Genomic DNA, 14,313 nt, shown 5'->3' on the forward strand with positions numbered 1-14,313 from the left:
ACTTACTGTACTGTACAATAAAGTATTTCACCACTGCTTCTCCCTCAGCTCCCACTGTTTGCTATCACATGCATCTTTGGATTTCTTAGTGCAATCTGTGCTTTATTTTTTTCGTGAAATGTAAGTGCAGTATCTGTTTATTAAGTGCTGTGGTTTAATATGTACATTATTATTTCAGTACTGTGTATACTGTTCTTAATGTCTTGCCTCTCTCGTATAACTTGAGATACGCCCAAATTGACTTGCAACAAGTGGTCCTGGTTCCAAATGCGGAAGCCGATGGATACCTGTACTTTATATGCTGTAGTGTGCTGGGTGTCAGACATTGCAGTGCACCTTGCTTTGATTTTGACCCGTTAGATCAGAGGGAGGTAATCTTATCCAGAAAGGTCCGCTGTGTATGATGGTTTTCACTGCAACTCTCTGAACAGCGAACCTAACGGTTATCCCAATACCTTGATCTTGCTAGCATATTTAAATGTGTACCTATTCAGGAATAGAGTGGTGAAGGCATTCAGAGGAGGACTGATGATTATCAGAGGGAACAAAGGGGCTGGGTACTTGTCAGTATCCAGTAGAACCACCAGACTCCTACACTGAATGGTTCTGGATGTGGCACAGACGTTAATCCCTCTGTATTAGGGGATCCGTCTCCAGTTTGTACTCTTCTAGTTAATAGGTAGATTATCAGACAGATTTTCGCCCTAGTCCAGTACTCTTTGACAGCCTAATACACCGTGTTTCAGTTTGTCTTGATAGTCAATACATGTCACAGGATGTACATTACTCTGATGGGCAGGCCCTCTTACATATGATGGAAACACTACAACTTAAGAATAAGGGTCAGAAGAGTGAAATACATATAATGAGTGTGTAGCTCAGCAGACTAAGACTCTGTGGCTGTGATGAGAAGGTCGACGGTTCGTACTCAGAATTGGCAGAATAGCCACATGTCCACAGGCTTTTGAACAAGACCTGAAAACCCTGGGGGCCTCAAGGTAGCAGTCTCTTCACTGTGACCCCCAAGCTTGTTCTTGCCTTTGTAGAGAGTAAGATGGGGCAAATTATTAATCCCATGGGGCCTCAGCAGAATTACAAACCAGTACAAGGAAAATAGTTGTTAATTTTACATACTACCTTCTGCTGGCCTTATGAGAATATTCAGATTATCATTTTTCCCCATAATTGCAATTTTAACATTAAATTTATGATTTTCCCACGGTCCTGTGGTGGTTTATTTTGTTAATTATTGATGAAAACTTTTTTGGAAAGTGAAACAATATTAAAATTGCTTTATTGTGTAAAAAAACTGCTTTTGTTTAGTAAAATTATGTTTTTTCGCTCTTTATACTGCCGTTTTGTGGCTAAATTTAAATACTGCAGTTTGAAAACAATTAAATGATTTCTTCTCGAAATTGCAATACCTACTTTTGGCCACGAGATGGCAGCAAGAAAATAGAAAAATTATTTTCCCACGGTCTACTATCAGCTTTTAGATGTTATTTCTTCATTAAAATAATTTGACTTGGTCCAATGTATTTTTAATACAAACAATTACCACACAAAGCTGCTAGTAGACCGTGGGAAAATTATTTTTCTATTTTCTTGCTGCCATCTCGTGGCCAAAAGTAGGTACTGCAGTTTCGGCAAGAAATCATTTATTTTCAAACTGCAGTACCTACTTTTGGCCACGAGACGGCAGCAAGAAAATAGAAAAATTATTTTCCCACGGTCTACTATCAGCTTTTAGATGTTTTTCTTCATTAAAATAATTTGACTTGGTCCAATGTATTTTTAATACAAACAATTACCACACAAAGCTGCTAGTAGACCGTGGGAAAATAATTTATCTATTTTCTTGCTGCCATCTCGTGGCCAAAAGTAGGTATTGCAATTTCGAGAAGAAATCATTTAATTGTTTTCAAACTGCAATATTTAAATTTAGCCACAAAACGGCAGTATAAAGAGCGAAAAAACATTATTTTACTAAACAAAAACAGTACACAATAAAGCAATTTTAATATTGTTTCACTTTCCAAAAAGGTTTCCATCAATAATTACCATATAAAGCGGCCACAGGACCATGTGAAAATCATAAATTTAATGTTAAAATTGCAATTATGGGGAAAAATGATAATCTGAATATTCTCATAAGGCCAGCAGAAGGTAGTATGTAAAATTAACAACTATTTTCCTTGTACTGATTTGTAATTCTGCTGAGGCCCCATGGGATTAATAATTTGCCCCATCTTACTCTCTATAAAGGCAAGAACAAGCTTGGGGGTCACAGTGAAGACACTGCTACCTTGAGGCCCCCAGGGTTTTCAGGTCTTGTTCAAAAGCCTGTGGACATGTGGCTATTCTGCCAATTCTGAGCACGAACTGTCGATCTTCTGATCACAGCCACAGAGTCTTAGTCTGCTGAGCTACACACTCATTATATGTATTTCACTCTTCTGACCCTTATTCTTAAGTTGTAGTGTTTCCATCATATGTAAGAGGGCCTGCCCATCAGAGTAATGTACATCCTGTGACATGTATTGACTATCAAGACAAACTGAAACACGGTGTATTAGGCTGTCAAAGAGTACTGGACTAGGGCGAAAATCTGTCTGATAATCTACCTATTAACTAGAAGAGTACAAACTGGAGACGGATCCCCTAATACAGAGGGATTAACGTCTGTGCCACATCCAGAACCATTCAGTGTAGGAGTCTGGTGGTTCTACTGGATACTGACAAGTACCCAGCCCCTTTGTTCCCTCTGATAATCATCGGTCCTCCTCTGAATGCCTTCACCACTCTATTCCTGAATAGGTACACATTTAAATATGCTAGCAAGATCAAGGTATTGGAATAACCGTTAGGTTCGCTGTTCAGAGAGTTGCAGTGAAAACCATCATACACAGCGGACCTTTCTGGATAAGATTATCTCCCTCTGATCTAACGGGTCAAAATCAAAGCAAGGTGCACTGCAATGTCTGACACCCAGCACACTACAGCATATAAAGTACAGGTATCCATCGGCTTCCGCATTTGGAACCAGGACCACTTGTTGCAAGTCAATTTGGGCGTATCTCAAGTTATACGAGAGAGGCAAGACATTAAGGACAGTATACACAGTACTGAAATAATAATGTACATATTAAATCAGAGCACTTAATAAACAGATACTGCACTTACATTTCACGAAAATAATAAAGCACAGATTGCACTAAGAAATCCAAAGATGCATGTGATAGCAAACAGTGGGAGCTGAGGGAGAAGCAGTGGTGAAATACTTTATTGTACAGTACAGTAAGTTTCTTTTTATACAATGAAATAGCATAAAGGGGGCGGCATGGTGGTGCAGTGGTTAGCACTGTTGCCTCACACCTCTGGGACCCGGGTTCGAGTCCCCGCCTGGGTGTCAATTTTGGCTGGTTCGAGTCCCCGCCTGGGTGTCAATTTTGGCTGTCACACACAGCCAGTATCCCCGTTTCTGGTCAATGAGCTCCTCCTCGCTCACCCCAGTCTCCTAGTCCAGTGGAATGTCCAACAGCTTGGGCTCTCAGTTCCTGCGCAGCTCTACAACTCATTACCCAGGGCTCTCGCACCCGGCCACAGTGCCCCTCTCAGGCTCCCCGCTGTATGACAGCACTGCTCCATCGGAAGTTCATGAAGTCTCACAGTATGACGCCTCTCTCCACGCGCGCTTAGCCACCACCTGGACTCCCATCACTCCTCCTTCCCTGTAGGGCGGCGCACTTCCATTATTATTGCAGTTTCTATTGTCGCTCTGTTGCTTTTCCTGGTGCTGGACTTTTGACAGATAAATACAACATTATTTGTTGCATTCAGTGACAAAAGTAAGATTGGTCTGTTTAACACCCTCAGTCTCCACCCTATGAGCCCCTTGTTGGCGGCAGAATCAGGAAGATGTCGGAGAAAGCAGAGGTAAAGTGAATAGTTACCTCGACAATAATGTGGAAACCGCTTATGGTGATCATGCCTGTGTGGGTGAAATGGATCACTACAGTATAAGCGGATGATGATTATAGACGATTTTTCCCTTTTTCTTTATGTCTGGCAGTTTAGCATCTAATAGGCATTATTTTTCTTTTTATGCACTTTGAGATGCGTCTAGGTCAGATACGACCAAAATATTTTTCTTATTTCAGAAGTGAAAAAAAAATATTGCTGTCAGATTCTGTTCAGTTGTAGCTTTTTAAAATAATGTACCTTGATTTGTGTTTGTTTAAAATGCCATTACCTGCTGCTTACTGGGCCGCTGAATATGTCTGACCCAGCTAAATGTCTTGGTTTGAAAATCTGGCCCAACTACTTTCCAGACCTGGACTAGCCCTACTGAATCATACACTAATGTTATTCTGTTATGTGGGCTGTTGTGATAGGGAGATTTGCAGGATGCTGCACGACGGGTGGTGTCCCTGCTGCAGAATGCCGTCTGAACCAGCACCTAGAGACAGTGAGGGTTGTTGTTATCACCTTAATATTGTATATATTGTAATGGTGTATCTGTTATTTCTTAACTAATTTAATTGTAATGTATTCTTCTGATATGTTGTGCACAGCCAACAAAAAAGAGAAAAATGCAAAACCAAAGGAAGGCTTTCTTTTCTCTTAAAAGTCTTTTTTCTAAACCAACTGAGAGTCAGTTAGAGGGGTGTTCATTATCAGTATTGTTGCTGGCATTTCTGAAAATGTGCCAATTTTAGTCAAGTGGCTACTTTCCAAATGCAGTCCCTGGCCAAGATGAAGAAAGCCATTAAGTCGGGTTAAAACAAAGTTCATGAAGACTACATGATAATATTAAGCACTGACATAACAAACAACATTTTTACATGCAAAATATACAGGAAATATACACTGCCACAGGCTAGGATAGACAAATAACCAAATACACTTGCAAGCCTGACCACTTTAGACCCCAGATTAGAAACTGTTGGTGAATGAGCATATATTTTTTTCCAAGTTTTGTTTACTTTGCTTTCAAGTTCTCACAAAAAAAAAAAAAAAAAAGATTTTCCCACTATAGCCAGATCCAGTTTCTGTGGGGGGGGGGTGACAATTTGTAGTAATAACTATTTCCTGCTGAAAAACACTGGTAAACTATCCACATGTCTCTGAATATCTATGAGTCCCGAGACCTCCATGACACATAGATATAAGTTGCTAGTGTTGATCGGCAGGAAATCTTCTCCAAAGCCCCACCACCACCTCACACCAATCCACCCAGGGCTGTAGATGAACAAACTTCAATTAAATTTGCTGTTAATACAAACCGGATCAACTTGTGGTTTGTGTCCACGTGTACCAGAGACAAAGGCCCTGGTACAGAGTACATTCTGCGTACAACACAGCCAAGACTTGACAACCTTGATATGATGCGCATGGAATCAACTCTATGCATGGAGGCTGCAACTCTTCTCCACCGAACCCTGTAGCCCATTGACTGCAGCCTCCCTCTGACCATCCTGTAGCCTGCATTTGGTACATCATTCTTGACAGAAGAAACCAAATTGTCAAGTTCCTCATCACTGATGGAATTATATGTGTCCCTACACAGGGCTCATACTCTTTCATTCTTCTTAAGATTGTTCTTCTTGAAACACCCATCAGTGTGGCTATGCAAGGCACAGGAAGTTGAGTATGGAGCATTTCTTTCAAACGTTGTTCTTCAATCAAAATCTTGGGTCGTCCATTGGTGGCAGCGGCTTCCTGTGTGACACATGGGGCTGGACATTCCAGATGTGCCCTCACAAGGTCAAAGAGCTCTTGCAAAGCCAGGGTGATAGCAGGAGGTACTTCAATGTGATTAGACAGGGCCTGCAGAAGATACAGCTCCTGATGACAAAGGAACTCCAGGTAATCCAAATTTAGTGGAGTCGCGCTGAATCTCATTTCTATTTTATGCAGATCACTTTCGAGAAGGTGGTATCTGAGCTGTTCACAGAACAAATTATAGTTAATGAGGTGTCAAGATCTTGTCTCTGATCCACACACTAGGCCTACCATTCAAAAGTTTTAATTATGAAAATGAAATGTTTTTGTTTTGTGAGGTGCTTGTTCATGTATGATGATGTAGTGGCTGCTCTGTTTGACCGTGGTAAACCTTTTCACAAACAATATAAGTGAAGAAGTATGACATTAGATCTAAGGACCAGAGTCAAATAAAGTTAAATAAAATCCATCAAAAAGACTTACTCAGTGGAGATTCCAATGTAGTAGGCAGACAACTTTATGGCTTTAATAATGAGTGTATTTAGCAGCTACAAGGACAAAAGATATTATAAACCTCTCCATTCTAATGCTAATTTAATAAACATTAACAGATAGCACTTAAGGTGGTTTCGCCTATAGTCTGCTAACACTAACCCGAGAACTAATATCTGAGGAGCGCTCTTCCCAGGATTTGACTTTATTAAATTGGCTTTGTGATGTTGTATTAAGAAATGTTATTCACAATGCAATTTACCGTACATTGGCCCATTCTTTTATATACGGTAAGACGAAGCGGGAAATTCCCAAATTATGATAGCAGACTGTGAATAAATAGTATTGCACGAGATACCAGCTATACCGCATTGAATTTCAAGCTCTGCTTTAATTAAGACACACGCGATTCCAATCCTTAACGTGAATATGAAAACAGAATCTCTAAAAGATGTGAACTCAGTGTAAGACTTATTTGCTCTGACATCATGACAGTGTGAATCCCACATCCATTGGTCAATTATCTTTATCTTCTACCAAAGCAAATAGCAAACCATAGTCAATATTTGGAAAAAAAAAACAATCAAAGAAGCGGAGCCATTAGCCACTGTTCCCGCCTCCAAAGTGTCAAAATTCTTCCTGTCGAGCGAGCGAGCGCTGTGCAGACGCGAGCGCGTAGATAAGGTACAGCGAACACGCGCGTAGAGGGGATGGGTTTTCAGCACGCGAGCGCACACACTCGCGTGGTTCGACTTTTGGCACTAATTTAACGCCGAGCGAGTGAGTGCTGTGCAATCGCGAGCGCGTAGAGAGCATGGATTTTCTGCTCGCGAGCGCATACGCGCGCGTGGTTTTTATGCGCGCGACTTTTGGCACTAATTTAACGCCATAGGCGTGTCCAAACATCAACATACACGCCCAGCCCATTTTTAAATATCAGCGAATGATTAAATCTACAGACCACACACTTGGTCAGGCTGACGCTCGTTCTTTGTTAAACGGTCATCTAACACCTGATCCTTCATTACAGGGTCTTTTGTCTCAGAAGAACTCATGACAGTAACAGACTGCAGTCGTTTTATTAACCACTTAAAATACAGGAGATATATAGCAATAATCCAGACAATGAATAGAGTTAATCTTTTTCATCCAAATTTCCAGCACTACAATACAGACGCAGCATCATATATATCCATACAGACAGAGGAACAAACAGAGAGAGAGAGCGGCCAATCAGGGCCTAGTTACAGTGGAAAGTGATGACCTTTGTGTTTCCTGAACGATCAGCCGATTAGAAATCCTCCATCATCAGATTTTTGAGACTGATTTGGAGAGGGATATGAAAGTGCATCTATAAATAAAAATGCAAGGAGAACCTGGCGAGCTCCACATGCGGTTACATCCCATAATCCTCGGATACTTCTGCAAGGACCGGTCGTTTCAGTATCCGAGTTACCCAAGGTGGAGAGAACAATACAGTCAAATGCTCATAAAATAAAATGGTACCTGCTGCACCTTTAGCTTCTGGTTTGACATCTGCCAGACGAGATGCACAAATTTACAGGACATCACCATTAACAGGAAATGGATTATAAGAAGTTCAGAGGCATGTCATGACTTTTGTGTGTGTGTGTGTGTGTGTGTGTGTGTTTAGAGGCAGTGTTCATTGACTTCCAACACCAACGCAGGGGCCAATCATAACCCATTAATCACCAATCAGCTGTCAGATGAAAGCTGTCAATTGTTAAAGAACATGAACAAATGGAAACTGACAAGCAAGACAGACTGAGACACCCCAGGAGAGCGCAGAATGCCGTCTTGTAGATCACAGTTACAAATTACCTGTTCAGAGACCGAAATGAAAAATATATATAAAATTCGGCCCATGTATGATAGCTCAGACTCAAAAAAGTCAAATGCTAATCTATGGCGCATCTACGCTAATTAAAAACTGACAGTGAATATAAACTAGGGCAAGTAAAAAGTGTGGATGTTAGTTTAGGAAAGTTTAAATGTGAACTGCCTATGAAGCGAGGCATAAAATTGGTGTCCAGGTCAAGGTAGGTTGGCAATGATTTGTCTGTGGATTGTGAACATGAGACCATCAGACTATCAGACACACCCTGCCCCATGAGCTCTACCATGTCTGTTAAGTCCATCACCTCCCAAATCATTCATTCAGGTGTTTGCTTGCTCTCTGCATTCTGTGCCCGTTATAATGTTGCTCTTCTGCACTGCGGCAAAGCCATTTATTGTGAACCACCTGCTTCGAAAGCGTTATGGTCTGTCATCTCACCTGTACCTACGGGAAACTGAAATCAAAAAGGTCAAACGCATGGCTGTACTTTGCCTGGAGAAGTAGCTTTACTATTTACACAAGGGCAGTGCGTCCCTCCCTGCACTTAGGAGAGGGTGCAGCCCGTATCCTTCTGAGGCTTCAGGTCTGGTTCCTTTACAGGTTTCACTTCCTCTTCCTGCTTTGGTTTAGCCTGGAACGGGCATGTGATACGGTGGTTGTCAGATCAAAGCACTAGATGCACAAATAAAGCACAAAAGTGTTCAGAGGAACACGTACTGCCTCCTGGATTACCTTGTCGTCTTTGGCACCCTTGGTGAGGTCAAAGGTCGCATACACCTCTGGGGTGCACTGCTGACTCAGAGCAGGGAGCTCAAAGGGAACAGGCTCTGCTAGTCCGTAGCTGGCCTTCAGCTCCAGCTGAGGAGCCTCTGGTGGAATCTTATGGAAATATCTGAGCAAAAAAAATCAGTTAAAAAGGAGCTTTCAAAATGATACATTCCTACATCGGAATGAAAGATAGCGGCTATGCTTTAGCCGCTCAGACACTGATTACCACTAGGGGCAGCGCAACACGAGCGCATCTCCTGTATCCTTCCCTCCGCCTCTTTACAGTGCCCTAAATACTCACATAAATCCATTCTCCCTCTGGCACTTCTCCAGGGTGTTCTTGATCAGGCTGCCCAGCTTCAGAAAGAAAAGCTGTTCGGATGGCTTGGCAGTGCTGCCCGGACCCTTGGTCTGACGATACTCTTTGCACAGAGCCTCGGCTCTGGAGTAGCCTGTGTCACGGGTAGAAAAGCACCATGGGTAACAGGAGAATAGCAGGGTTTGGTAGCGTGTCACTACCACCCCCTGGTCCCATAAGGTCACACTCACACTTCTCCGCCTCCTGCAGAGACCGGATGGCCTCCCCGCACTTATCGCTGGCTAGCAGGGTTTGTCCGTGGTAGCAGTAAGCCTGTAAGAAACCCAGCGTACGGTTCTGAAAGTGGCATTAAACCGAATACGCACATGCCAAGACGGACCGGAGCCCAGTGGGACCTTACGTAGGCTATGTAGAACATCTGCTTCAGCTGGAGGTACTTCCTCCACTTGCTGCTATAGTCTGGGTCCAGACTGTTCAGGGTGTGGTCTGCACAGAGACACAACCTTCAGTCATTTGGCAGTAAGCAGGCTTGCCCTGGCTCCTGACCACCCCTAACACACACACACACACACACACACACACACACGCGAACACGCGCACGCGCACACATGCACACTCACCAGCTCTTTGGTAGAAGTTTGCAGTCTCAAAGGCCAGAGCTGCTACCAAGGATGCATTATGCTTCAGTTCAATAGCTCTCGCAATCGTCACTACCACAAAAAAACAAAAAAAAAAAAAAACAGTATATTAAATTACAATCAATATTGTTGCTAAGGTTTACCACACCTACACCTGGTCTCATATAGGGAACCGTGTGCCCCTAAAACTGTTCATTGTGACAGAGAAAACATCCACTAAACTTCCTTGAAAACTCATCATCCAACAGCCGTACTCCAAGTTCACATGACTCCAAGGAAAACCAATCACAGCCTACCTTCCTGAGCCTCTGCCTGGGACTGAATTGTGTAGGTGTCCATCACTCTAGCTTCTAGATCTCTTCCCTTTTCAACTGGGGTGATAAAGCGAGGAACCTGGGCCTCCTAGTGGTGGGTTAGGGTATAAATACAAGTCACGCCTTGCATTAAAAGCTGATACTTAATTATCAGATTAGTATGGTGGTAACAGTCAGACAATTATTAATGGAATTAAGATGTTAACTAAACAAAAGGTTATATTTTAAAACTACAGAAAGGTTTTTAAAAATGTGCACATTTGAAGGATATAAGTTGCCTTAAAAAGCTCATTTCTGTCACCTTGAGGTACTTGAAGATTCCAGCTGCAATTTTCAGGCTCTTGTGAACTTCCTTAGCTTCATCTTCTGTTATGCTACAAATGAAAGTATTCATTACAAAGGCCTGAATCAGAATCAAGGGGAAAATCATACCAAGGCAAGCTACAAGAGCATAATTAAAGCTCCAGTCTGACCAAAGCCAGCACAAGGGTTACGTTTGTAAGTTATTTTACCTTTATTCGGCTTCACATACGCAGTGCCAGAGAATCATAAAATGTACAGTGAAATTAGGTTCATTTGATTATTGTGCTAAAACACAGCGATATAAATGACCACGCAACAACGGCAACATCACAACAGAACGAGCAGCACCACAGAGTGCTAGCAAAACGATTAATGTGAGTTACAGGCAAACCGAAAAAACAAAGTACAATTTCTATACTAGACACACTGCTATTTTTTAATAATAAACAAATAAGGGTGTGCATACATAAACAGATTATTTAAGTCACCACTGACAGAAAAAGTCAAGACTGAGGTGTCAATTATAGAACTTTTTTATGAAAACGTCTTCAAGTTGAAATAGTCCATAGGCAACACTTACTTCTCTTTTCCAGCAAGCCTTGATGCAAATTTAGTGTACCACAGTGCAACATTAAAGGCCATCGCAGCCAGTTCAAAGACGGCATCTTGCTGGGCACTGACAGGGGAACACAAAGTGAATTAAGAAGGGCAATTGGGGCAGACAGGGCAACATAGTATCAAACAACTGCTTATTCAGTCAGGGGACCTTCTCGATTAAAATGAGAAGCACCCTTCATCTGCCACAGGATTAAGGATTAAGATGTTAAGTTCAAAAAAGTGCTGTTTTCATCAACACATATGATTGACTTCAGTGGCTTACAACACTATCTGATGTAAAAGAGAATATCTTTTTTGACTGGAGTCAGGAAAGTCTCCTGAAAAGCAAGGACAGGCCTGCTGTTTCTAGGGTTCAACTCAAATGCTTCCAAATCGAAATAAAGAGCTAGCAAGTAGAGTCAGAAGATGACAGCTAGCTAGCAGGCTTGCAGAACATGCTGCCTCAGTATCTCCCAAATAAGGGCATTTATTTAATATTCATTTTGTGGGCAGCTGGGGGCTGGAAAACAAGGTTGTAAACAAGGATGCTGCTGAAAAGAATAGGCGAGAACAGGGATCAGACTGCTCCATTCTATGTGTATTAAACTGAGCGCTCAGGGTAACATAACTTCATTATGAATTACCTTGCCACATTCCCAAGTAAAGTGTCTGTCCATTTGAAGTTCTGAATGAATCGCATTTTATTTTCTTGTGTAGTCCCATCCAACGAAACAATGAATCCTACATTTAATTGAATATGACAGAGCAGATGGAAAACAATTCAGCATCACGCAGAGCAACATATATAAGAAATAAAATCCCTCCAACACATTTACTATAAAAACATGAAACATCTACATTTTCACTGAACGATGTGAGATTTATCTTCTTAATCCAAAATCCTGGTGCTCTTAACTGTGTCTCCACAGTTAACGTTTAATAACGGCTGACCTTGCAACAGGGAGAAGTAAGCATCAGTGGCCTTTTTCATCATTTCGGGATTACACGTGACATCGGTGAACAACTCCAGAAGGCAGGCCCTGGTGGCCCTCAGATCACTGAGCAAAAAACACAGGCATATCCAGTTACAGTATATTACTCCATATTTATAACCAATCCCATGCAATATCAGTTACTGTATATTTACAAGAGCCCAAACTGTTGCATTTGCTCATAAATACTGATGTGGAAATTGGCACCTACTTGCATATCTTGTTGGCTGCAGGACTCGCAGCGACTCCATAAAAGTTGAAGGAGACGGGAGCTGTGGCTTTCAGGGGATTTCGATGAAACCAGTGCGCCATGCTGAAAACCGCCTGGAGACTAAGAGCATGTGCACTGTTCATTTATGATCACCCAGAAACATTAATATTGACAAAACATTATCCCCAATACTCTCTTGAAATATAGTAAACTTCTAAATATACCAAACTATTAATAAATTACGACTGTGCTTATATGCAATCGAAAACCACAGTTTTAACAGTTAGGGTTAAATAAAGAATAAGGCTTTTATGTGCTGGTCAGATTAGGGCGACAGCCATGTACAGTCTTCCCGAAGGACCTGCCCAGATCACCACATCCCGGCCTAGAGGCTGACATTAACCGTATAGCTTTAGTGACGAACAGCAAGAGAAAATTTCAAAGACTGGTAACAAATTTCTCATCAGTTATCAAAGCATCTAAATATAATGTTAAGTACATCATATAAGTGAAGTAAAACACAACAGTAATAAAGTAAATAAACGACTGACACCCAGTAACTGGGTTATCGTTAACACAGATATCGGAATGCATCACAAGTAACCCTACTAGCGCAGAACAAATTTATCAACAACAAGGTAACAATATCCACACATATACTCGCATAATTGCGTCAAAATAAAATGTAACTGCCACACACGCATTAAACTGCCGTACCTGTACAGCCGCTCAGCTCAGCACAGGAAATAATAACAATGAGAAAACGCTTCCGGCATTTCGACGCGGTGATGTCACTGTGCGTTTCACGTCACCGTATAGTGATTGGGTTATTCTAGGTGACGTAACGAATTTGCCTTTCTATTGGCGTGTTTAATGCCCAGGGGCAGGACATAACTGGTGACGTATTCGTACGGAAACGGGACGCGCCCGGAAGTCTCACACTAACATGATGTGACTCCGAAAACATAGAAAGGTGCGGTTCAGTAATAGAAGGGGCATTTGAACAATACAGGTGCCTTCATGGCAAAACCGGGCAAACAGCTTTAAATATTAGGAGTATTCTTCCGAAGGTGATTTTTCTGTCTTTTATGTATGTTCTTTAAAAATATACATAAACATACAATTGTGTCCACAAAATTGGTCCCGGGTCTAAGTGTGTTGACAGGGGTGTATCATGTCTTCACAACTGTCTTTGATTTATATTTCAAGGCCTCTGCCAGGGTTCTATGTGTGTGGAGTTTGTATGTTGTCCCCATGTTGTAGTGGGGTTTCCTCCAGGTACTCCGGTTTCCCCTCACATTCCATTAACATGCTGAGGTTACTTGGCATTGCCAAATTATGTGTGAATGTATGGTGTGTGAGTGTACCCTATGATTGGTTGGTGTCCCATCTTGGGTTGTTGCCTGCCTTGTGGTCATTGCCTCTGTGATAAGCTCTGGACCCCACCTACAACCCGGGATAGGACAAGCGGTTATAGAAGATAGATCGATGGATATCAATATGAGGGTTGTAACTGAAATCCTTGCTGTTTGCAGATGATGTTCTGTCTGGCCTGAATCCCCAGCACTGGCTTAAGTAGACATATATGCCTAGGGTGAAGCAGCTGGCATGAGAATCAGTACTTTAAAATTTGAGCCTATGGTGCTCTTTTGAAGAAGAGTGTACTGGCCCTCTCTCAATGAATGCATTTAAGAGTTTGCCCTTAGTGAAGGGATTTAAGAAATTTGGCTTTGCTCTCTGTGACAAGGTGAGGAGTTTAAGAAAGCAGAATGACTTCCAAATAGAGCCGTTGTTCCTTCAAATCAAGAGGATCCAGGTGAGTGGGTTTTCATAAGGAGGCCACCAGGACGGATCCTAAGCAAGATGTTCTACTGGGTGGTGGTCCTGGGGAACACAGAGGACATGCTTGAGGGATTAAATCTCATAAATGGACTGAGAACATCTAAGGATCCCCAAAACAAGATATATAATTTGTCCTATGAATGAGTAGTCTGGCCTGGAGTGGTTTGGCCTGATCAACATGCTGCCAAGGTAACCCTTCCCAGGACAAGCCAGAAGAAGATAATAATGATGGCAATGACTGGCATATTCTGGGAT

At 42.0% G+C, this 14,313-nt stretch overlaps 1 protein-coding gene across 1 annotated transcript; it reads right to left on the reverse strand.

Annotated features, from left to right (window-relative positions):
- Nucleotides 1-7,276: 7,276 nt before the first annotated feature.
- brox (BRO1 domain and CAAX motif containing) lies at nucleotides 7,277-13,023 on the reverse strand. The gene is made up of 13 exons (XM_048985985.1): nucleotides 12,934-13,023; nucleotides 12,217-12,336; nucleotides 11,965-12,071; nucleotides 11,658-11,754; nucleotides 10,997-11,092; nucleotides 10,415-10,487; nucleotides 10,096-10,201; nucleotides 9,782-9,871; nucleotides 9,562-9,647; nucleotides 9,392-9,473; nucleotides 9,144-9,294; nucleotides 8,807-8,966; nucleotides 7,277-8,705 (listed from the first exon to the last, which is right to left on the reverse strand). The coding sequence occupies exons 2-13, from the start codon at nucleotides 12,315-12,317 to the stop codon at nucleotides 8,619-8,621; spliced, it is 1,236 nt and encodes a 411-aa protein (XP_048841942.1). The 5' UTR covers nucleotides 12,318-12,336; nucleotides 12,934-13,023; the 3' UTR covers nucleotides 7,277-8,618.
- Nucleotides 13,024-14,313: the final 1,290 nt, after the last annotated feature.

This window comes from Brienomyrus brachyistius, chromosome 19, assembly GCF_023856365.1.
Source record: "Brienomyrus brachyistius isolate T26 chromosome 19, BBRACH_0.4, whole genome shotgun sequence".
In the NCBI taxonomy this organism is placed as follows: Eukaryota; Metazoa; Chordata; class Actinopteri; order Osteoglossiformes; family Mormyridae; genus Brienomyrus; species Brienomyrus brachyistius.